Below are 23,917 nucleotides of genomic sequence, written 5' to 3' on the forward strand. Positions count from 1 at the left end.
TTTATTTTGGGTCAGTTTAATTTCAATTTTTATCAGAACATCAACTGCAGGTAAAAAATTTCTGTATGTCTGTAACAGAGTTCTCTGCCCAGACATAATTTCCTCTTTATCATATACATATCTCACTTAAGCGCCTCTAGCATAAATTCTTTGTCATTTGACAAGTAATTTGTTTTTTAGAAGGAATAGGGAAGATTTCAAACATCAGCTGCCTTAGTCCCTCATCTTAAACCTGTGGGTTTGTTTCTGCTGCACACAGCACACAATATATCCTTGGCTGTGATTTGTGTTCCCTTGGTGCCTCACTTAAAAACATGGAGATAAAAATCACAAATAATGAGGAGGAAGATTATCTACTCTGCCTATTGGAACCCTGAGGATTTTGATGATTAGGAGTGAAGGAAATGGAAAGCAAAGACGATACATGAGACACAATTCAAACAGTTGTACTGTTTATGTGTATTTGGAAAAAAAAGGAAAAAAAAAAAGAAAGAAAAAGAAAATAGAGGAAAAAGCTGGCACATAACTCAGAGAAGACTGAATGAGCTCCTACTTTCAGCTCCTTTATTCTGAGTTTACATGAGCAACTGTTAGAGTGGTAATCACAGATCAAATACACAGAGAGAAGGGTGGGTTTGCTCCTCTGCCAGAGCCTCTGGTGTTTGCCATCACCTGGTAGATGTGCAGGAAAAAGTCAGATACATCATGGCACTACGAGGACACAAGGATGTCCTTAGGAGGGACACGACCCCCTGTTCTGCTGGTAAAGATCCCTCTTTGGCTTTCAAACCAAGTGCTGCCTTTGCAGGAACAAAGACCAGTAGGTTCAGGAGCAGAGGTGTTTATCAGCACAGTGAATTGATGTAACATGGAAAACACAGATTTTGTTCAGTGGCTGGAGCTGCTCAGTCTCTAACACACCAAAGAGGAGCCCACTGAATTCAGGACCATCTGTCAGCACCAACCACGAAGAAAATTTCCTCTGGCTCCCCTCTTTTCACAGGCTTCTATGAACAGGTACACCAGCAAAAGAGGAGAGAGGCAGTGAGATGCAAATGAGAGGGAATCAGAGGGATTTCAGGAGAACAGACAGACTTTCATAACTCTTTGCTTAAATAAAGTCAGTGTTTCATTCAAGATGGTTAATTTCATAATTGCTGCTGTGAAGACCTGAGCACAAGAAGTTACAAAAAGCCTAATGATATTGATGGGCAGTAAATAATTTCCTAGTCTTACTACAATTGATCCATTAGTATTCAAAGAAATTGATATTTTTATTAAAACATATTTTAGAAAGCTAATCTGTGGTAAATAACTACACTTAGGTGAAGCATAGAAGGAGAGCAGACTGCTAAAAATGGCAGCTCTGTATTTACTGGGTGACTTTCTATTTTTGCAGTTTTTCATGGTTTTTTTTTTTTTTCTCTATTACAATAATTTAGAGTAATTATTTTAAAAATTAGATCTACACAAAGATAAGACTTCATGTTTTGTACTACTATAAATATTGGTATTGTCTGTCTGAAAATAGATTTAGATTTTGACAGTAAGTAGCCCAAATAATATATGGCCAAATAGGTGGGGTTTTTTGATTGTTTTTTAACTGAAATAGACAAATTGAACAAAACATATTGTGATGGAAGAGGATCACAAATAACATAATTTTTTAGTACATCAGAATGACTGACAAAACAACTGCCTGAGCTTTAATCATGTCAAATCCAGACAAAATAGTCAATTTAAAGTATTGCAATAACTCTGAAGGTACTGCAGTTGTTCTGTGGTGCACACAACGCCAATTGTAGGACGATGTTTCTTTCAGTTGCAAACTTTAGAAGAAAATAAAAGTATTGAGTTAAACTTAGAGCATGGTACTATGGTTATACCTGTTTCAACAAAGTGTAGTTGGATCCATCAGTGCTAATTTTTCTTATTTCATGATGATCAGCCAGAATTAAGAAAGGTTCCTCATCTAAACCCCGGGAGAAAGAATATATTAGACTAGCTTTTACGTTAATTTATGGAAAATCAGGAATACAATGCTGAAAAACAGATGGTTTGAAAAATAAATGTTACATGCTCTGATCAATGTTATGGATGAAAGAAATATTTAAAACATTCAAATGCTCCAAGAAAGATCAATGATGCAGTATAAAAATGAACAAAGCAATCAATTAGTATATCTTTCAATGCAATTTAATTCTTTTGCCTTTGTAATATGGGAACCATACTGTATTTTATCCTAATTTAATGTCAGAGATTAAATGGGAGATGTATTTCATTCCATATGTTTTATTCTCAACATTTCCTTTCAAATTAACACTGGCTAATAATTATGGTTTCAAACCAAGCATGTTTTGACAGTTGCTTTTTGAGATTTCATTGGTCTGAATGGTACAGAGATAGCTACTAATAAAAACCTTGATTTTTTTAAGTCTCAACTGAAGCCAGATTTGACTTTTTGCCACCCTGGCTTTCTAGTTTATAAAAAAAAATATTTACTTTCAGATACTCATTCATGACATCACTGAAATATCTCTGACACTGACATATATAATTCTAAAATATATATATTTTAAGGCTTTATTTTAGCTCCATTGAGAGACACCTCAACTAAAATAAAATATTACCAGTGCTAATTAAAAATGTATTAAAAGCTTTGTATCTGCCTCTCTTGCACTGTAGAATGTAATGTATTGTCCAGCCTACTCTGCTCCTGCACTGAACACATTTGCATGTTATAACAGAGTTTGCATTTTCTACTATTTTTTTTCCTGTTCCTCCTTTTCAGATGAGGAATTTTGATGTACATTCTAATATTCTAAAGGTGATGAAATCTTATCATAACCATGCTATTATCATCTGACTCAGAGGTAGAACTAAGTGATGTATTTTAACTTTTCTAATACTTTTTCTAATAAAGTTAATTATTCACACTTTCAAAACCCACTGTATCTATTTACTACAAATGAGCTGAGGACAATACATACTAAAAATACAACTTATTGCATTCAGACACAGTCTTTATTTTATATTTTATATTGAAAAAGTAGCAGATTCAAAGTAACTCTCTTTTTATCTTGCATATAAAGGTAAAACAGACCTTGAGGCTAAGTTTTTTCCCCCCCAAATTATTTGGATACAGCTGAGGATTATAAAAACATTAGATAGTAATACCTGAAAGGGACTTGCAGCCATTTGGGTTATCAGGCTGTGTTTCATACCCTTCTGCACACAAGCATTTGTAGGTTCCATAGGTATTGATGCATTGCTGGCTACAGGGAAATCCAGATGAACACTCATCGATATCTACACATGTTTTGCCATCATCCTTCAGGAGGAATCCAGGCCAGCATTTGCACTGGGAAAGAAAACCAGATACATTAATTTTTAATTCTGTTTATCACCTGTGTCTACTTTCTTCTGAATATGTTAGCATCATAAACTTTTTATGCATCTCATTTTTTCAAGTAACGTCATAATTACTCTGCTGCTTGTCTGGTTTACTGGAGGCATATCTACTTTTCTTTTCAAATATTGCTGATGTGATCCTAAGCACCATTTCCTCCAAAAAAAACCCCAAACAAAACCCTGTAGAATGAGCAATTATTCTTTCTACTTTAGCTAAAGAAAAAGTAAACGTCTTTTCACATCTTTTCAAAAATATAGAAATGATTTTTCCTTAAAAATTACAATGGATGGACCCTTTGGAGTTCTTAATTTTCAATTATACCATTTATTTTAATTTTTTTTTGTAAAAGTAGACATGTTTTCAGTATTTTTTCCTGGAATCATTGATGTCACCTAGCAATTGGTGTAACCAACACAGGAATTCTTAAGGATTATTAGGAGCTGGATGTGGACATTCTTGTGGATCCCTTCTAACTCAGAATATTCTGTTTCTATGGCATTTATTTGGATCTGATGATGATCCTGGCAAGTTTATCACATGCAAAGTGAAAGATGCAAAATAAAACTGGGCAGAGGGGCTTTTGGAGAAGGGGCATAAATTTTATCTACAGAAGACAGTGTCATTTTCCCTCCTGTAGTCTCTATTTCTTTCTGCAGAGATCCAGGATGTGTTTCCTCTTCACTTCAACAAGGTTTTTGTTGAACCCACCAGCTCCTGAGTCTCTGTCTCAACCCTCACATTTCTGGGGAGTTGAATACCTGCAGATGCCATGCTGCACAGATTTTATTTAGTTGTCAGTGGGCCAATGTTCAGCTGAAAAGATGAAACTCTGGGAGTGCAGTTAAGGTTATTTCAGAGTTAAAACCCTGAAAAAAGTCTTTCTTCTGTTTTTAGGTGTTATTGACAGGCTGCTGCAGGCTGTTCCTCTCTACTTGTCAAGGCCAAAGAGAAGATTCAGGGGTTTCAAAAAACATCCTCACATGCAGACAATGAACAGTTTTATTCTGCTACTGAGGGGATATTATTTTGTTTAAATATTTCTGTAAGAGTCTCTTGTCTTGGGGAGGGGGGTGGGTGGAAACAAGACTGGAGAAAAGCACTATTCCTGCTGTTCATTCTATGTATTGTAAAATATTTACTCTGATTTTCAGTGCTCTGTATACACCAGTATGATTTGTTGTATTTAAAGCAGTGTATGATCTTTTCCATAGGTTTAAAATACTTACTGTACCATTTTTTAAACACAATTGGCAATAGTTTGCTTACAGGAAATGAAAATTTGAATATTATTATGGCAGGTAAGCTACTTCACTACAAGGAGGTACCACAGAGTAAGACTTTATTATAATCATGTAGTAATTAAACACTAAAGAACTAAAAACTCACATTATATTACAAAGAATTTTACAATTATTCACCTTGTATCCAACAGGAAGGTCCTGACAATCTTGGGAACAGCCACTGACTTTCTTACTGAGGCATTCATTAACGTGGCAGCTTTTCTCATCAGACCCATCACTGCAATCCTCTTTGTTATCACAAACCTCCCTCTGAGGAATGCACTTGCCATTTTTGCACATAAAAAAAGAGCTGTTACATGACTGCTCTGGAAAACAAAAAAGAACACATGACTTGGTGTCATCTATTAGTATTTGGAATTAGTTTTCTCATGGATCAGTTGCTGTGTGCATGCAAAATGAAAAAAAAGTTGTGTAACAATTGAATATTTATTCCTTATTGATAGCTTTATAATAACTGTTCATTTTTCAGTGTCTTTGAAGATTACTTCTCTGCTGGAAAAATGGGTGAAGACATCAACTTATTACTCCCTCCTACATATTTTTTTTTATATAATGGAGAACTCTCTACATCATCTCTGCACAAAATACAGTTCTAGCTTCCAAAAGTTAAAAAACATGGGTTTCCCCCCCTGTGGATGTTGAGGTGTTTAGGAACAGAATTGACTGAATTCCAATGCATTCCTTGCCTAATGACCTGCAGATATGTTCCTCCCTGTTTGGCAAAACTTGAATACATCATTTCAGCTGCATTCAGAACCTCCAAGTAACAATTGGAACATTTAAATAAATATATGTTGTCTCACCTCACAGCAGATGAATGTTTTCCATCAAAATTGTTATAAAGAGCCTGGCTACAGTGCAATGAGGTCTAAGACCTTCTGTCTGAGGTCTAGACAGAAGAATTGGTCTTTCAGAAAGGCACAGAATAGCACAATTTATGCAGACCAGGACTAAATTTCCTCTCAAAAACCATTCAGACCTCAAGCTTATTAATGTAAGCAGAAAATATCAATAAAGTCAATAGAATTTGGTCAATAATTTGCTAATAAAATTAAAGCAGTGTTTATTATTTGAAGTGGTAGCAAGGTTACATCCCCTTTTTTATGACCTCCTTCTGTGTGATGAACATCTGGAACACAGCAACCATCATAAGAGTAAGCTACAAACTATGGAAATTACAGTATTAATATCATCTTATTTTAGTATCAACAGGAGGCATACATTGAGGAAGTGTCTGCTATTTTATTCCATAGGAACAGGTGGCTTGCACTTTGTGAACTGAAGTTTTGGATGCTCAGAACCATTTCTCCTTGAAAGATATGAGCAATATCACTATGAAAGCACTGAGGTGTTATGAGGTTTTACATTTGCTGAGTTAAAATCCTAAACCATTACCTTCAAAAAAAGAAAGGTCAAACAAGTTCTGCAAAAAAATTACACCCAAACCTGAACTTTTGCACTTGGTGTTGATGGGTGCTTCATCAGAGTGGTCTGGGCAGTCGAAATCCCCATCACATTGCCACTGGGAATTCAGCAGGCACCGCCCATCAGCACAGGTAAACTCCCCAGGACGACAGCGACGATACCCTGCAAAAACAACCACCAATCATCACCTCATGTTTGCTCTCACAGCTTCAACATAAAATTCTTCATATTTGGGGCAACACGAAGAAAATTATTCTTTGCTCCATTTAGAGTGTTGTGCTCATTCATGAGTGGCTACCAGCAAAGAGAGAAATCAAAATTGTCTTATGCAGCACCATGAAGTCATGATACAATTCACACAGATGTGAAACATATTTATGCAGCTGTCCATCATAAATGCCTTTTCTTTTTAATTTTATTTAATTTATTCGTTATTAGGAGATAACTTGACAATACCGAACAAATGTTTTTGTGGTGTGCTTATGGCTGTGTGTCTTCCCTGTAAAACATGCCAAACACCAAACCATTTTAACCACACTGAACACACATTTTCTAAGATGGACACAAAATCAGAACATATAGAATGGGTAAATTTTCAAAGCAAAAGAGGATTTCTAACAAAAAAAATAATATATATATATTTATATATATATATATTTTATGAAGTAAATAAACCACAAGTAGGCATTCACTTTTTAGAACACAGTGGCTTAACTGAGAGTTCTAAAAGCAAAAAAGCAGTAGAAAAACTTGGAAAACTTGTCACAATTATAGGTTTTTTTTCCCCTGTTCAGTTTTAAGTAATTAATTATAAGGATTTCATTGAAAAGGCAGGCTTCTACAATGGACTCAAAATTTGTATCAAAGAAATATTCAAGGAAGTGAATGATTGTGAACTTTAAAAAAAAACTGTTTCAATCACCAATCTCATTTTTACATTATTTATGAATAGTACTATACAAAAAAATGAAAATAAACCTTTTAATTGTACAAATAGAAAAAAACAGAACCAATTAAATTAAAACAGAGTCTAGACTTTTTGAAATTTATTCAATTAATTCAACTTTTATGACTGTATTTCAAACCAAATTTCATGTCAGGTCAGTAGACTGGTGGCTGAAGAGTACCTGGGTTTTTCTGTCTCTCAAGATGGAAAAGGTTTAGCTCTACAATCCAACAGAGCTATGATTTGGGTTCCTGAGCTGGCAGTCAAATCAGAAACTGCAAGGTTACAACCCTGGGCAATGACGTGGTTTAATTTTAAATCCCAACAGCACCTTGGAAAGTGTGTTTTGGAATTTGACTCCTACTCTTTACAAGCAGTTTCCTTTCCCATAAAAGAACATAACCCTTTCCTAAAACTGCAGGATAACAAGTTTACCATGCCAGCCACACACTAAGGTGTGTATTTGATTACCAGTGAACAGAAAATTGCATTGGAGCAGCGCAGCACAAACCTCGCTGCAGATTTCAGCTTCCCCAGTAGAAATTAAATACAGCCAGTGCCTAAAGGCAGGTCCATACTAAATTGGATTAGGAATTTGTAAATCTCCTGCTCCTTTTGCTGTTCCCTCCTGTTTCTTTCCAAAAGTCTGACAAAATAACACTATTTATTTGTAAGTATTTTAAGGGGTGTGCACACTTTTAGCGTGTGTGTATATAATGCTATAGAAAATAAATTAAATACATCAGCAAGAAATTATAAGCATGAAGAAAAAAGGCAATTTCCAAAGTTTGTGACTGTTTAGTTCTAAGTAGTTATTGAGATACTGAAAACTGGGCTGGGGCAGGAGGTGCACATAGCTGTTCTCTGTCTGTGTGCTCAGAACCTTTTGGGACTAATTATAAAATGGTGTTAGAAAACCCTTAAGTTCTATAAATTTTGCAGCTGTGATTTGCCTGTTGTGTTGTTGCTAATGATACTGAATGTGTAATTCACTGATTTCCTGTTAATTATCTGTCATTAATAAATCAATAAGCATGCTCTTTCTCACAATTTTTAGGTGCCTGCTCACATCATTTATGCACAGACCCCCTTCAGGTGGTATGCACAATAAAAACATTTATAATATAAGGATATTTTCTAGCTATTTTCTATTGTGGCTCTCATTTCTAGAACAAATTTAAGAGTAAATAACCAATACAGATTGTAAGAGCACAAACCCAGGAATGACAACACCAGTTTGTCATTTGGAATGGAATATTTGCTGAGTATTTTCCATAAATATTATTTATAAAGATGAATGTTTCTGAGTATGGCCCAGGTACATTGAACAGACTCTCAGAACATATAAGAAACCCTAAATTCAGGTGAATGGTGAAAATTTAACATTCACATATGGCTATAGTTGATGTAATTTAAATGCAGTGATAATCATGACAGATGTGTTTGATTATTTAATAGGAAAAAAAAACATATAGAGAGACAAAGAAAAAATATATATATAATGAAGATATACCTAGTAAATGAGAAATTCTAGAACAGACTTTTAAAATTCTCTTAAATATTATTAGGAATCAACTATAAGACACTATGGGAAATAATTTGCCACTGTAGCCCCCGATCCAAGTTAAATCCAATCTGTATTGATTAATGCATAATTTAGAAGTGAGAATTAAAGCCATTTAAAAACTGAAGAGCTTAATTTCTCAATAGTGCCTTAGAGTATCAGACCCTGAAGAATGTCTTACAGTTAGCAATGTGAAACTGTTCCATTTACTCTATTTTTGTTATACTTGCCACATTCCAGGGATTCATCTGATCCATCTCCACAGTCATCATCGTGGTCACAAACAAACTGTTTGGGAATGCAGACTTTGTTATGGCACATGAAAGCATTCTCATCACAAGTGTTATTGGGAGCTAAGAAAAATACAGCACATAAAAAAAATAAAAAAGAAAGAAATTGAGAACAATCAGATAAACAGGCGATTTTCTTACACAAAGATGAAATGAGAGGTGAATTTGAGTGAATTCAATGGAAATAACCATAACTTTTTAGTCAGATAAAAGGCATCACACAAACACAATTAAATACCAGAAAAAGCTACTCATCAGAAAGAAAGCTACAGAAGTAAAGATAGCTAAAATCTTCTGTAATCCAAGACAGAAAATCGATGCTATCTATGACTAACTAAGGTCTGGCTCTGAAGAAAAGAATATTTGGGGAGATGTCCTTATATTGGTCTGCTCCTGAACAAATGCTCTTTTGAAGTCCACAAACACTCAATATATATATACTGATGCACCATTTTTATATACTAATAAAAAAATCCTCTCCAGTGAAAATATTACTGAATTCCTGACACTGTTACTGGAAGTGTGTCTCAGGAAGACTGGGAGTAATATTTTATAGGGCAAGAGACGTCAGGATCTGAACAATTAGCCACAACAAACTGAAGACAGAACTTTCATCTCCCTGCTTGATGCACAGCCTCCCTGACATGAGCAGCAGCATTTTCCTCAGGAGAAGCAATAGAACTGCAGAGTCACTGATGTGTCAGATTTCCCCAGTAAACACTGCAGAACGTGCCACACATCCCCATGTCCCGCTGGGCTGTGTGTCAGCAGAGCCTGCAGCTGTCAGCCTGCGCAAAACCAAGAAGGATCCTGCTCCGTGTGCTCACACGTGGCTCAGCAATCCTCACCAGCAAAGTGGACATGAAAAGAGCATGAAACAGCATGGAAATAACTTTTTTTTTTTTTTGACATGCAATCCTACCACAGCCCGCTGTGGACAGCTCATCGCTCCCGTTGGGACAGTCGCGCTCGCCGTCACAGAGCCAGTGCTGGGGCACGCAGGCGTGGGAGCCCAGGCAGCTGAAAGTGTCTGCAGCACAGGTCACTGAGCCTGGGGAAACATGGCAGGGCAGCCCTCAGCACTGGACCATCCCATATCCCCAGCTGGAATATCCTAATCCATCTTTTCATGGTGGCTGGCAGTGATTAAAGGGGATTATTTTAAAGTTTCAGGGATTATTTCATTCTGCACATTATGATAAATCTACAGGCTAAGGTTGTTTTACAGTCAAATTTTGACCATCTGCTGTTTCTTCCCTTCTTTTCATTTATTCAGCCTCTTAAAATTCCCACACTTCATAGAAACTATCCAGCAGAATAATTTTTCAAAGCAGTTTTGATCAGTAGCTTTGGCTACACATTTGGACTGGTTGGACAAAGGAAGTGATCTTGCAAACCACATAATCCCTGCATCACCAAAGTCCAAGCCAGGAAGCCAAAGGCACTCCAAAATTTTGTTAATTAGAGAAACTAAAATTTTGTAAGACCACAGAGAAGAAAACAATATGTACCAGGTACAAGAGTAGTGGGAGTGAAAAATATCTGACAGCTATGATCCAACTAACTCAACATATCATTTACCTTACTAATCTTCTTTTTGGATATTTTTTGGATAATATTATACCCCAGGGTTAAACTTCCTCCATTTGGAAGTAAAATATTGTACAATCCATCACTTAATGTATTCTCTTAAATAAGTTAAATATATTTCATTAAAAAGGAGACAGCACATTTTCTACTAGTTTTAATTAGAATTTAGTAAAATATTAAAATATTTTAAAAATTATTTTCCATATCACTTATGCAAAAGCAACAACTTTTTTTTACTTATACTCATTTGCCATTTTTTTGATATTTCTGGAATGTTAAAAAAATACTGTTTTTTTAAAGACTGAAAAATCTGAAGTAATTTTGATCTCTTTTCTCCTTGCAATTCAGGTCCAACTACTGTTGGAGAAGAAATAAGAAGAAATACAGCCTTAACTTTCCCTTCTTCATACCCAGTGCAGATTTTTCCCTTTTTGAGAAGTTAAGTGTCCTAAATAATTAATATTTTACCATATTAGAACAGTATATGTTCTATCTACATCCCTTTGCTGGCATTGCTACATCTTTCTTTGATTAAGCAACTACTTTAACAAATCAGATTTTTTTTCTCTGTCTTCTTAACACTTCCAGTTATCAACAATATTTTTTACTGTGATAACACACTGGAAGTACGGCAGAAATATTTTTTGTTTAATGGACTTTAGGTAAGAGGATTTTTGAAAAGGAACATGTCTTTAAGAATTAAAAGCTGAATTTTTTAAAAAGAAACTTAAAATACAGAGAATGATGGAACTGATGTATAAATATCATTAGATTGTGACAGCATGTCTTGACACAATGTGCTGTTCTTTGAAAAAGAATTCACTAACACATTTCCGGTCCATTGAGCTCTAGAATGAAAACAAAATTTTCAATTCCTTATGCACCTTGAAGGATTTGGGAATTTGAGAGGAATATCATGCAATATATGCTTATGGTATGTTGCCTTGAAAACTAAACCTTCTGATCTTGTTTTGATAGTTTTAGTTACTTTCCCAAGAAAGTAACTGTAAACATAAATGTTTACACATTCGTTCCAAGAAACGTCTTTGATGGATGTTTCACATGACCAGTGTGATTGGGAAGATGGTAACTTGGTTATCCAATCCCTGGTCATTGTTGAGAATCTATAATTACTGGAGTCAGAAATTAAAGTTACTTCTTTTCCTGTCATCCCACTGAGACGTGCTCATGTAAATCATTCTGTGTCTTTTAGCGGCAATGGTATAGAGAATTTTAGAGGAGATAGAAGAAAGAGCTAAGGAAAAAAAACTGAAACATCCAAACCTAAACCAAAAATACAGTAACTTTATGATCTTTGAGCAACTGTCACTCAAATGTAAAACTCAAACAGGGTTCTGCCTCCAGGGTAGGAGCTGGAGAACAGGCTGGCTGTCCTTTTGCCCAGGCTGGTTTGCCATTCATAACTCTATTGATAAAATTACACAAATCATGGGCTTCCCACAAAAAGGAACCTATCTGCTGGTTGGAGAGGGCTGAGGGACATCCCTCACACCCTTTGGAGATGCTGTCCTTGTTCCCTTCCCAGCCTCTCCTTGGGGACAGGTGGTGTCCCTCGCTGGGCATGGCGTGACCCGCGGCGGAGCTGAGGACCCCACTCACCGCAAATGGCATCGCTCTCGTCTAACCCATCTCCACAGTCGTCCTCACCATCGCAGGTCCACTGCTTGGAGATGCACTTGTGTGCAGAGCAAGCAAACTGATTCCATGAGCAGGATGAATCTGGGGATGACACCTGCATTTGTTAGGTTCACACCACCACAGCCTCCCCTGCAGCTTCAACCACAGTTCAGGATATTTTTGTTGCTGCTCCTTTCTCAGTTTCCATGTATTAAAACACTCCAGATCTTGTTATTAAAACACTCTAACCTTCTTATTAAGCATGTTATCAGTTTGTTTCAGAACTTACATTCACCAACACTTTTTTTTAAAATAAACAGTGAAACATTCCAAAGACAATCCAATATTGTCAAATAATTTGTAAGTGGGATGAGGATAAACACTTTAAAAGACTGAAGCCTGGTTTGCATATTTGACAGATACGACAGCTACAGTGAGCTGCTTTATTTGGGTAGAAGGGCAGAGAGGGCACAGTTCAAATTTTCTAACCCAGCCTTCCTCCCAGTATTCCAGTAGCTAACTCCCTCCTCAAAATATTTCATGTTATTTTCTCTCACAAGAAAAATTGCTATACATTGAAAAAAGATCTTGTGCATTTCAAAATCAGACTGCAAAACTGTCCTAAATCAATGCTATTTTTTTCTGAAAAATTTAGGTCTTCCATTTTTCCCAGACTTCTTTCTTTGAAAATAAATTTTATTGCATTGTAACTGATTTTGATGACAAAAAAAATTAATATTTACATTAAAAAGAATTTTAAGTAATGGAATCTGAATTTAAAAGAGAGCATTATAACAGATATCTCAAAATGGGTAAAAGGAATCAATGGGGAAAGAAGCATTGATTTAATTCCCTTCCCTTTTGCCCACAGAAATCAGCTAATTCAGTTTACAGTATTGTACACAAGTGTATAACACCTGGAAATGTAAACACCAAGTTATGCTTGACAAATGTGACCAACAGAAAAGATTCTGATTGTCACAGTGCGCAGCACTTCCTAATTTCAAAGTTATAAGATAAAAGTATACAACATAAACTGCAAACCAAATATGGAAGCATGCTAGTGGGAATTGGGTCATGAAGTGAATAATACAAAATGTTCAGTCATGGTAAGAAGTAAAGGGAAAAAAAACCACAAAAACCTGAAAAAAAACACCTGAAATTTCATGTTTTATTTAAATGGAGAATAGAAAAAATTGACACTGCTTTCTGGTACAATTTCATTACAAAAATAGTCCATTCAGGCAATCCATATAAATTGAAAAGACCAGCTCTCACTAGGAGTAAAACCAACCTGCTTTGTGCCTCAGTTGGGTGAAATTTAAGAATCTGAAAAGATCTGACCCTTAACTGAGTTCACAGCTCATGCTGTATTTTATTTACATCACTTTTGATGTTACTTTAAATATTTTTGTCTGTATGGCCTCTGATGCAAAACAATGCCTACTTTGAAGTTTGGCTATTTCCTGCTGGACTCCAGACACTTATTCAAATTCATTATACCTGTACAACTCTTGTAATGAGGAGTTGTGAAGAATTAGTGAAATTATTAAATACTAAAGCAATAAAAAACTTTGTATATAAATATATCCTAAAGAGAGAAAAAAATAATAAATACAGGGCTTTCATTCTGGCATGGAATAGAATTTAAGCTATTGACAGTATGAAGTATTAGAGTTGAATCTGAAAAAAAAAACCAACATTAAAGATCTTTTGTACAATCTCTGAGATATAAATGCATACTTCTTTGTTTCCAGAGTGCATTAGTGACTAGAGGAGTACAAATAAGACAAAATGCTCACCACAGTGCAATTCATCTACTCCGTCCTCACAGTCTTTCTGCCCATCACAAAGCCAGGTGGTCAGAATACATCTTCCACTAGGACAACCAAAATAATTTTCTTCACATGTGGGTTTGTTTTGAACTGTGATAAAATAAAGAATGTAATGTAAAATGGTCTCTACTAGTATGATTAGGAGCCTAATACATTTTTGCTAAATTTCTGAATACTGATGGACAAAGTGTTTATGTCTAAAAATGGAAAAAAAAAAGTAATTTGTGTTCATTAAAAAAAAAAAAAATGATAGCTAAGTAGCTTAGGGAGCTGAAATAGCTAATTTTATTTTTTTTAGAGAAGAATCAGAGTACAGCTTCAAACTAAATCAAAAGGCCTAGAGAGTGGAAAGTAGTTCAGTTTACAGGTTTTGAGGTCAGGCAGGTCAGCACTGCTTGTTGTTTTACACCAGCTGAAGAAATTGCCCTTCTGATCACTTGCAAGATCATTGTTGTCATTTACAAGATAATCTAATTGTGGCAGTATTTTTGTCACTGGGAGAAGCTACAAATCTCAAGCATGCACTGACTAACAGGAGCTACATCAGAGATGCTGGAGCCAGAGGTTTAGACTTGGTCAGAAATTAAAACGTTCTCCCTTGTCTTTTTAATTTTGTTGAGTCAGAAATTAATTTAGAAATTGACTTTTATGAATGCTTAGAAACCAGGTGTGCGGGAAGAAAACATGCCACATGTAGCATTTCATGATGAAAGCACAATCATTAGCCTAAATAATGACTTATTTTTAAAATCTTAAGCAAGGTCCTGGGAAAAGCCAGGATGCAGTTCCAAGCATTGGAGACCACTGAAACTCTCTGCCATGGTTTTCATTACTCCCTCAGGGTACTGAATTTTTTTTTTAATTCAGCCTCCCCTCTTTTAAAAGGAAGGGTAAACATTTATGGCTTCTACAGCTGTATGAATAATAATAATAAATAATAAAAAAAGAAAGATTAAAGAAAGAAGTGGGACATCTGTGATGACTTGGTAGGTATTAAGGATTCCCTAAGAATAGCTGCCCTCCATGAGTATTTTGCTGTAATTTTCTGTAAGAACAATGAGACTGAAGCTAACTGCTAATGGGAATTACAATATTCACAACAGAAACAACACTCAAAAACTTAATGTGCCAGAGCTGGTCAGTTTTGAATGAAATGGCAAAGGAAATCACATGTAGGTTGAGTGGGAATGGTATCGCTTCCAAGTAAAGGGAGGAATGATCCAGGCAATTAGTCACACATTAAAATGATGGAACATTTTGGCATACATTTGGAATTCAGAGAAAAGTAATATAAATAAATGGACAATGGAATAAAATGCACATTAGTGTACTTATGCAACATTAGTTTACTGAAGCTGTAGCACACTGCTCTCAAAATTTTCCTTGGTATGGAAAAAAACCTTTCTTTGTCTAAAAATACAGCAAATTAAGCTATTTTGAGCTTAATGAAGTGTTATATACAATAAATTCTACATAATAAAGAGATAAACTGGAGAATGTAGAAATTAGAATGGCAACTCTAACTTAACATGCATCTATTTTATAGGACTGATGGAAGTTCTTAGTGACAGGTTGACAGTACTGCTGAAGTCCCAGGTTCCTCTGGATCCTGGTACTATTTTTGTCAATAAATTTGGCACAACGTGTATGAGACTTCTAACAGAACCTTCTGGTGACACAAGAGGATTAACAGACAGAAAAAGAGACTATTAAATGGAAGTAATTAGATTGTCCACCACTAGGCAAAAATTTGATGGCATTGAACAACATAAAATTAGAAAGCCTAATTTTACAAACTGATAAAATTTATAATTAGTAAATATTTATTTTTATTTAACATTATTTATTAGAGGAAAGAGAACTACCGGTAAGCAGGAGGTTAATGTCACTCTGGAATTAATCAATTATTAAAAAAATAGAAATAAAAAATGTTTTCATTTTGCACTTAATATTCTCAAACTCAAATGAGGGCTTCTGGATAAAAAGCAAACACATAAATGCCTTCCTTCATTGGGGGAGAATTGAATATTGTGAATAATTCATTGCTTAACATTAAATAGAACCTCAGTCCTGTGTCTGGGGCTCAAGTTGTCATGATCCCTTTCTCCTGGCTGAAGATCAGAACTATCACAAAAGAAATAACCCTGGATTCTACCCTGGCAGCCAATTTCAAGAGCTTCCACCAAATAAAAGAGAAAGTCAGCAAGAAAAGAAATACCACCCACTAAAGCGGTAGCTAATAAAAGTTCCTGAGTGATTATGCTGATGCTTGATGAGCTTGGCATTTTAATGACTCATGTTTTACTTAAATAAAAATGATAAATGACAAGCCTAACCTGGAGGAAATAGAAAGCTAGACAGTACAGTTTGCTTCAGAAAAAGAATCAGCATTCATTTGTAATAATTTGCATAATCCCAGAAAACACAAAATAAAGGTGAATAAACTTAATTAATCATTGTATTAATCTCCATGTTTATTAAACCAGTATTGATGGAATAAACTTTTTGCAACACAATGAGAAACATACTCCCTCCCCAAATAGGACTTTTTTCTCTGTTTAAAAGGTAAATTAATGTTTTGGGTTGTTTTTTTTGGTTTTTTTTCACTTTTTCACAGTTACCTGGGCATTTCAGTTCATCTGTATAATCTCCACAGTCATTAGATCCATCACAAATCCATTCTGGCAGTATACAGAGAGAAGTTGAATTACAGCTGATAAATCCTGAAGATTTTATCCCAAGTTTGTAGAAATAAGCACAGTTCGTATTATCTGGAAAGAGACAGAAAATTACCACACACCTGACACAGACTGAGAGCCCCACAGTTTAATTTTCACAATTTAATTTAAAATGCAGGAGCCCACGCAGGTGTTGGAATCCCAAGCAGCAACGCCCAGGAATTAAGTGCTACATAACAAGGAATAATCAGGGAGCAGCTGCTGCGAGGGGGCACAAACACAAACTTACTGCAGTTCTTTTCATCCGAGGCATCTGCACAGTCGATGATCTGGTTGCACCGCGCCGATTTCCCGACGCAAACCCCATCTGCACAGCGGAATTCTGTCGAGGCGCACGCTGAGTCTGGAACATATGGTTATAAAGGATGTAAATTTGTGTGCTAAACAGACTTTTCAGATGAACATCATACACATGATGATGCTTAAGCCTTCTGCCTTTCAGACTGAGGCATTCAGAACACACTGTACCTTCCAGCAGATATGTGATTTTGAGCTTATTACACCTTATAAGTTGCTCATTTTTTAATTTATTTTTTTAGCCTAAAATTGTCTCTAGGTAATTCAATTCATTTTGGGATATGCAATATTTGAGGGAGGAAGAAGCATTTTTAGGAGCATCCATGAATCTCTCAGGTTTATTTCTTGTAAAACCAGCTTGGGGTTCTTGTCTGTATGGTTTTCCCTCTACTTATATTTAGGTAAGTGATTAAAAATAATCTGCTGCTTTCAAAAGATGCTTATTACAATAGCTGTCTAGCTTTTTAGTTATAAATCTTGTGGAATAATATCCTCTCCAACCTTTCTGAATTATAACTAAGGATTTGTGTGGTCTGCTTGCTGGTCTTCATGCATTGGCTGATGCACGCATATAAATATTCATGTTAAAAGACATAAATCAAAAAACAATTCTGATATGAAAAGGAGAACAATTCTAGTAAGCTTTGCAAAGGACACGGACATTTCCATGCATCTGAGAAACAGAGAAATAGAGCATCTGCTGCTTCAGAGAAGAAGCACATGCAGAGAAGAAACCACCCATCTTTCAATTTGTCTGCAGTAAAGTTATTCTCTCATTTCTTCACAGAAGAAACAGCACCTGAATTTTATATTTTATACATATAAAACAAAATATTATATGTATAATGCATATGTATATTTTATATTATATAGCCAAACCCACCCTTCTTCTAGAAGACTGTAGGTGCAAGCCAAAATCAGCCTTTACATCAATCCCATCATATGATGAAATCCCACGTTGTTTTCCAGCTACTCCTATTTGCATAATGAGTATTTACAAAGCAATATTCCCAAGTCACCTTGGAAATAAGGTGCCATTTACCTTTGCAGTCAAATTCATCAGAGTTGTCACCACAGTCATCGGCACCATCACAGACTTTGTCGCTGGGAACGCAGCGGCGATTGGAGCATGGCTTGAAGCCCTTCCGACAGCCCCTGTTTTCTGCAAAGATAAATCACATGATTGGATTGACACCTCATGGAAACAGCTCAACCCAAATAAACATCCCAGAAAAAGATTTTAATTGGTGATGCATTCCAAGCTTCAGGAAAAAAATACTTCAGATATTGTTCAACTACTATGCATCTTGGACCAATATAGGGACTGATATAACTTGAATTGATAAAGAGATAAAAAACAATAAATGAAAGCCTGATGAGAAAGAATGAACAAAAAAAGAAAAAAAGGAAAAAAGGGAGGCCTAAATCCCACTTTTCATTAACTTGTGGTACAAAATGCCCATGTATTTTAAATGCATTTGTTTTGACACACTTTTTTGGGGGAGAATATTTGCACGTGACAACACATAGAATGAAGCAGACCAAATTTGGCTGAAATAGAAATAAATGGAGAATGAAATCACAACACATATTGGCAGAGAGGTTTCTGGATTTCTGAGCACCAATACCAACAGCATTCTGCTCAAGAACACTACTAAAGAATGCATGAATTTCACATATAATGATATATTTGAAAATTCAGGACTGATTTACTAAAGCCCTAATTATTGCAGAAGTCACAATAACGATTTTCAGTGCATTAGTTAATCAACAATAATGAGTCCAGCATCCTGTCCTTCATCAGATTTAGAAAGCAACACCTTGTATATGACCTAGGGCATGAAAGGACCTTAGTTCTTCCTGGTGTTTTTTTCCAATGTGTACCAAAATATTTGGTACAGTTGATTTAAATGGGACGAAGTACTCACTGTCACACTGCAAATTAATAGAATGTCCTTCATAAAATTATATGGCAAATCCATAGAAAGACAAACTGTTGGTTCTCAGAATCACGGAATCGTGGTATGGTTTTGAAAGAACCTTAAAAACCATCTCCTTCCACCCCAGTCATGGGCAGGGACACCTTCCACTATCCCAGGCTGCTCCAAGCCCTGTCCAACCTGGCCTTGGACACTTCCAGGGATGGAGCAGCCACAGCTTCTCTGGGCAACAAATCTTGTATTTATAAATCTATTTATAAATTTAATAACTAACATTGATATATTTTACAATACTGTACAGTAAGGTATCTTCCATCTATAAAAAAACAGTTAGAAATGTTTTTTCTTATTTTTGTTTTAGAGACAGAAACATGGTTTGAGACATATTTGAAATTCTTTTTATCAAATATGTCAGTTAATACATGAAGCTGGTAAGAAAAATATATTTTCAGGTAATTTTTTCCATGTCATGTCAATTTTCTTAATGTGTGTTGGCATTTTCTTCCCGGGCATCTCAGCCAAGCAGTTGGGAGAAATAGAAAAGTCACAGAGGAAGCAATCTAAGCATGTATAACACCAAAATTACAACAGGAAGGTGAAAGATCTGGAAATACCCACCACAGTAGAAAAGCTTCTCATCAGATTTGTCCTTACAGTGAGCAATGCCATCACAAGTCAGCTGATAATCAATGCATTCACCATTCCCACATTCAAACTCTGAATAGATGTTGCAAGTAGAATTTTTACCTAAAAATAAACCACATTAACATGTAATTTTTAAAAGCTTTTACAACTAGCAAAAATGACAAAAAAATGCTGGCTTCATTTCAAATTTAACCTACATGGATTTTGAAAACCTGAGTACAAAACAGTAAAACACACCATGGCATCAGAACTTAAATGCTTTTACAAAGAGAACCTGTAAAAGAAAATACATTGACAAATATCCATGAAGGAATATGTAGTCAAACAACTCACAGGCACTGATTTTAATAAGAGCTTTGGAACTATAGTGCTCAGCTTTCTTCTACTCACCTGTGCTTTCCCAACCCCCAGCTTGAAAGGTACAGCCTAAACCCCAATGCAGAAAACCTGCAGCTTCCATTTTACTTATTTCTTTTATTCACAAAAACCCTCCCCTTCTCATCTAGTGGATGTTTTATCCATTATTTTAGAAGAGAACCAGGTGCACATTTAAAATTTTTACTCTTTTACTTAAGAAACTAAAACATATCACAAACTGGACACAATAGTTTGGTCATGAACTTCATGATGGGGTCATACATCTGCTTCGTGAGCATGGTTCTAACCAAAATATCAAAGTGGAGAGAAACGAGGAGCATTTAGGACAACTCAAGAAGGAGAACAATGGGGAAATAATACCCAGTTGTTATGCTTCTTTCTTGTTTCCATTATAATCACTTCAGCACAAATTCAAGAAGAACCAGTGTCGGCTGTATGCAATAGCCAAGCCAATATAAATTGAAAGCATTTCTTGATTTGATTCAAACATGAAGAAGAAGTGCTGAAAATACAGATTCCGAACAAGGTGAAATCTGGTCTTGAATATGATTTGTTTCATCCTTTACATTTGAATTGAAGTATTTTAATCTCTTTTCCCTCTCTTTTCTAGCATTGTAAGAACTTAGATCTTATGGAGAGTGATTCTCAGCTACATTTGTAGATCATCTAGCTCAGCATCTTGGACTGCAATCTTTATTTAAAAAAATGAAAAGAATAAAAGTATATATAGTATAATCTGCCCACAGCTCAAGTCTAACTGGACACCCTTGTAGAGATTGCTTCAAACTCCATCTTGCAGAAAGAAAGCATTTTAACGCCTTTCAAACGGTTTCTTTGATGACAAGTAAATAGTCAGAGCAGTCATTACCCATTTCATCATCCCTCCCTCTTTGAATTTCACTGAGGCTTTGTCTCAAGACTCTTGTCTGGCAGGAAGTTACACAGCCTAATTACACTGTGAAAGGACAGTTAATTCCTTTTCTCAGCTGGAAATGCTAACTTTCAATTTTATTGAGCATCACATTCCGTTCTGTTATGAAGAAGGAAACTTTTGATCTCAAAGCTAAACTGAAGTCTGTCTTGCTTCCATCCTTTCTGTGCTGCTCTACCCCATCATTTAATGTCTTCCTTCTTTTTTCCTGATAGCTCAGATCAACATTTCATGCAAACATTCTACAGAATAATTTAGAAGATTACATCTAATTTCATGTCCTAGATGACAATTTAAACGTGGTTTTACCTAAGAGCAATTTTAAGAGTTGCAATGCAAGTTGGAAAATATAAATGACATATAATTCTTATAAATATAATCATATTATGTATTCTATATTATTATAATATATTATATATTCTATATATGATTATATAGAATATACATTATTCTATTATTAATGCACTTAATTATTATAAATAAAATGTATATTATATATATATAATATATCTTTGGCATGTGAATTCATCTGCTGAACCTCTCTCACTTCCACTGCCAATCACTGGTTTGACAACACAAAGAGATAGGTGAGAAAGTGATTTAATTAAGGTTCAGTAATTTGTCCCACATAGCCTAGGAAAGGATACATACAGATTTTCTATCTATCTCAGCAGCAATTGCAATAAATATGTCAAAAAACCCCTGTTAATAAGAAACAGTATCCCACTACCATAATAGGAATTTAAGGAGAGTATGAACACTTTTTAACCCCCCAAAAATAGTTACAAGACAAAAGAGTTAAAAGCTCGGTTTGTGCTGAATTGCCAGATCAATTTTTACAGTACATAGAATAAATAAAATTAATGGCTTGGGCCAACTGTCTTATGAAAGCCAAGTGCCTCAGAGCACAGGAAAGCATCGTGTCAGCCACCATTACTTACTCACACATCTGTTATCATCTATCAGGACTCTGTCCCCTCTGCACGAGCAGTTCACGCGTCCATCAGGCGTCAGAAGGCACAAATCATGGCAGCCTCCATTCATTTGTGCACAGGGAGATAACTCACCTGAAAGACAAACAAAAAGAGATGAACTCTATTTTATTCAATTTGCTTCAGTGGCCAATGTCTTTGAGAGCAAAGATCACCATATCGCAGATTCACGAGCAATTGATTCGGGTGTTATCAGTCAGATGAAAATGTCAGCATCCCTCAGATGCTGGTGTGCTAAAGATAAACAAACACCTGGAAAATAACAATTTTAAAAACCTGCAACATTCAAAACTGCTGAAATTTGACAGGAAAGTATTTAACTGCTATCCACTGAGCTCAACGCCCATAGCAGAAAATCCTGAGTAATACTTATTGACTTGGGAAAACGCTATACCCCATCTTTTCTTAACAGAAAGATTTCTGAAACACCACATAAACTTTTGACTAGGCTGAAACTAAATAAAACCCTTGAAATTAATAATATTGACGTTAAGAAAACTGCTTTGTAGCTTACAGCTGTTGGTGTCGTTGGCAACAGCGATGATTCCCATTGGCTGGTGTGGGATATCGGAGCGGAGAACTTTGGTGTCTCCTCCTGTGTATTTGCTGGAACGCAGGATGGCTCTCCTCACCCCATCTGACCAGAAGATGTACTCATCATACACTGCCAGGCTGAGGAAGGTACCTGGGCCAGACTTGACAATGACCTAAAATGCAAAATGCAGAAGAGAAACAGGAAAGGAAGAGCTGTCACTGAATGGGAAGATTTTAAAGTGCAAAATGAGACTCCTATCGCTTTTAGACAAAACACTTAATACTTTTATACCTGCTGCACCTGGGGAAATGAGATAACAGCACTTAAAAATGTGTTAAAAGGATGCCACAGGCATCCAAATTTCAGAAAACCAGGCATCTGTTCCTTAATTAAAAAAAAATCACAGTTTATCTAAATATGCCTGTAAAAATACCTACTCAACACTTTACCTGCTTAACAGCTCCAAGAGAAAAGAGAAGAGGTTCTTTCAGCATGGCTGAAAGTCTAAAAATTCAGTCTTTGGGAGCCAAAGTGAACTGAAGAGCTTTAGAGAACTGAAGAGTGCTCACCACTCTTCACACCACCACATCATCACATTAGAAAATGGAACTGTAGACAATAAATATTTCATGTTTCAAAGTTCTGAAAAAAAACCAAAACACACCCCAACCAGAAAAACTTCACCACAGTAACAGTTAATTTAAAACTTAGAAGGAAAAAAAAGTAAAATCTCACCACAGTAATAAGTAATTTAAAGCTTAGAAGGAAAAAAATAGCTTAGAAGGAAAAATGAATGACGGTCACTATATAGAAAGGTTTGAAAAAAAATTCTAGAAATACAATGAATTTGATCCCAATCCAAATCACAGCTCCTGTAAAATATTTGTATATGTTCTTTCTTTTCATGTATCAGAATTAAAAATTTTACATGGACAGTTTCCCTTCTGAAGAATCAGACAATTTTTTATCAGCTTTTTAGTTGAAAGTTTAATTTTGGCTGGAGAAGTAGTGAAAGGGGTTTAATATTTCTCCATTAGAAAATGGACATAAGTAATACTCATTTTTATTGAATTGCCTTCTAGGTTTCTCTGGGGAAAAAAAATAGTAAGCTATGTATATTTATAAAGTGTGAACTGTTCTCACCCAGGCAATGAAAAAAAAGAAAAAAATCCTGTGTCTATCTGCTACTTATCACAGGGAAATTGGGATAAAACTAGAAAAATAAAATCCTTTAACGTAACTACTTAGATCACCATGGTTTTCCATCTGCTTTGTGTGCTTTATCCCCTTTCCTAGAGGGATTTTCTAACAATGAGATTTCTTCCATGAACCAGCAATCTGATGGATCCCAGCCCATTGTGTTTGCAAGGGGATGCTGTGTGGCAGCTCCTTAAAAAGTGCTGGGGTGAAAACGGAGTAATAATAGTCAATCCCATATTTAATTATTAAATAATTCATTG

General features: G+C 35.6%; 1 protein-coding gene across 2 annotated transcripts in view; it reads right to left on the reverse strand.

The window, feature by feature from the left end:
- LRP1B (LDL receptor related protein 1B) overlaps nt 1–23,917 on the reverse strand; it is a 623,130-nt gene that overhangs the window by 97,986 nt on the left and 501,227 nt on the right. For both annotated transcript variants that reach the window (XM_086896592.1, XM_086896593.1), the window contains exons 44-57: nt 22,437–22,629; nt 21,872–21,997; nt 19,595–19,723; nt 18,079–18,198; nt 16,969–17,082; nt 16,623–16,772; nt 13,969–14,091; nt 12,149–12,268; nt 9,861–9,989; nt 8,879–9,001; nt 6,160–6,300; nt 4,831–5,018; nt 3,178–3,361; nt 1,887–1,972 (exon numbers count right to left, since the gene is read on the reverse strand). In XM_086896592.1, the coding sequence (XP_086752718.1) occupies nt 1,887–1,972; nt 3,178–3,361; nt 4,831–5,018; nt 6,160–6,300; nt 8,879–9,001; nt 9,861–9,989; nt 12,149–12,268; nt 13,969–14,091; nt 16,623–16,772; nt 16,969–17,082; nt 18,079–18,198; nt 19,595–19,723; nt 21,872–21,997; nt 22,437–22,629 (1,926 nt within the window). The remainder of the gene's footprint in view (nt 1–1,886; nt 1,973–3,177; nt 3,362–4,830; nt 5,019–6,159; nt 6,301–8,878; nt 9,002–9,860; nt 9,990–12,148; nt 12,269–13,968; nt 14,092–16,622; nt 16,773–16,968; nt 17,083–18,078; nt 18,199–19,594; nt 19,724–21,871; nt 21,998–22,436; nt 22,630–23,917) is intronic.

This window comes from Cyanistes caeruleus, chromosome 7 (genome assembly GCF_971803275.1).
Source record: "Cyanistes caeruleus chromosome 7, bCyaCae1.hap1.1, whole genome shotgun sequence".
Lineage (NCBI taxonomy): Eukaryota > Metazoa > Chordata > Aves > Passeriformes > Paridae > Cyanistes > Cyanistes caeruleus.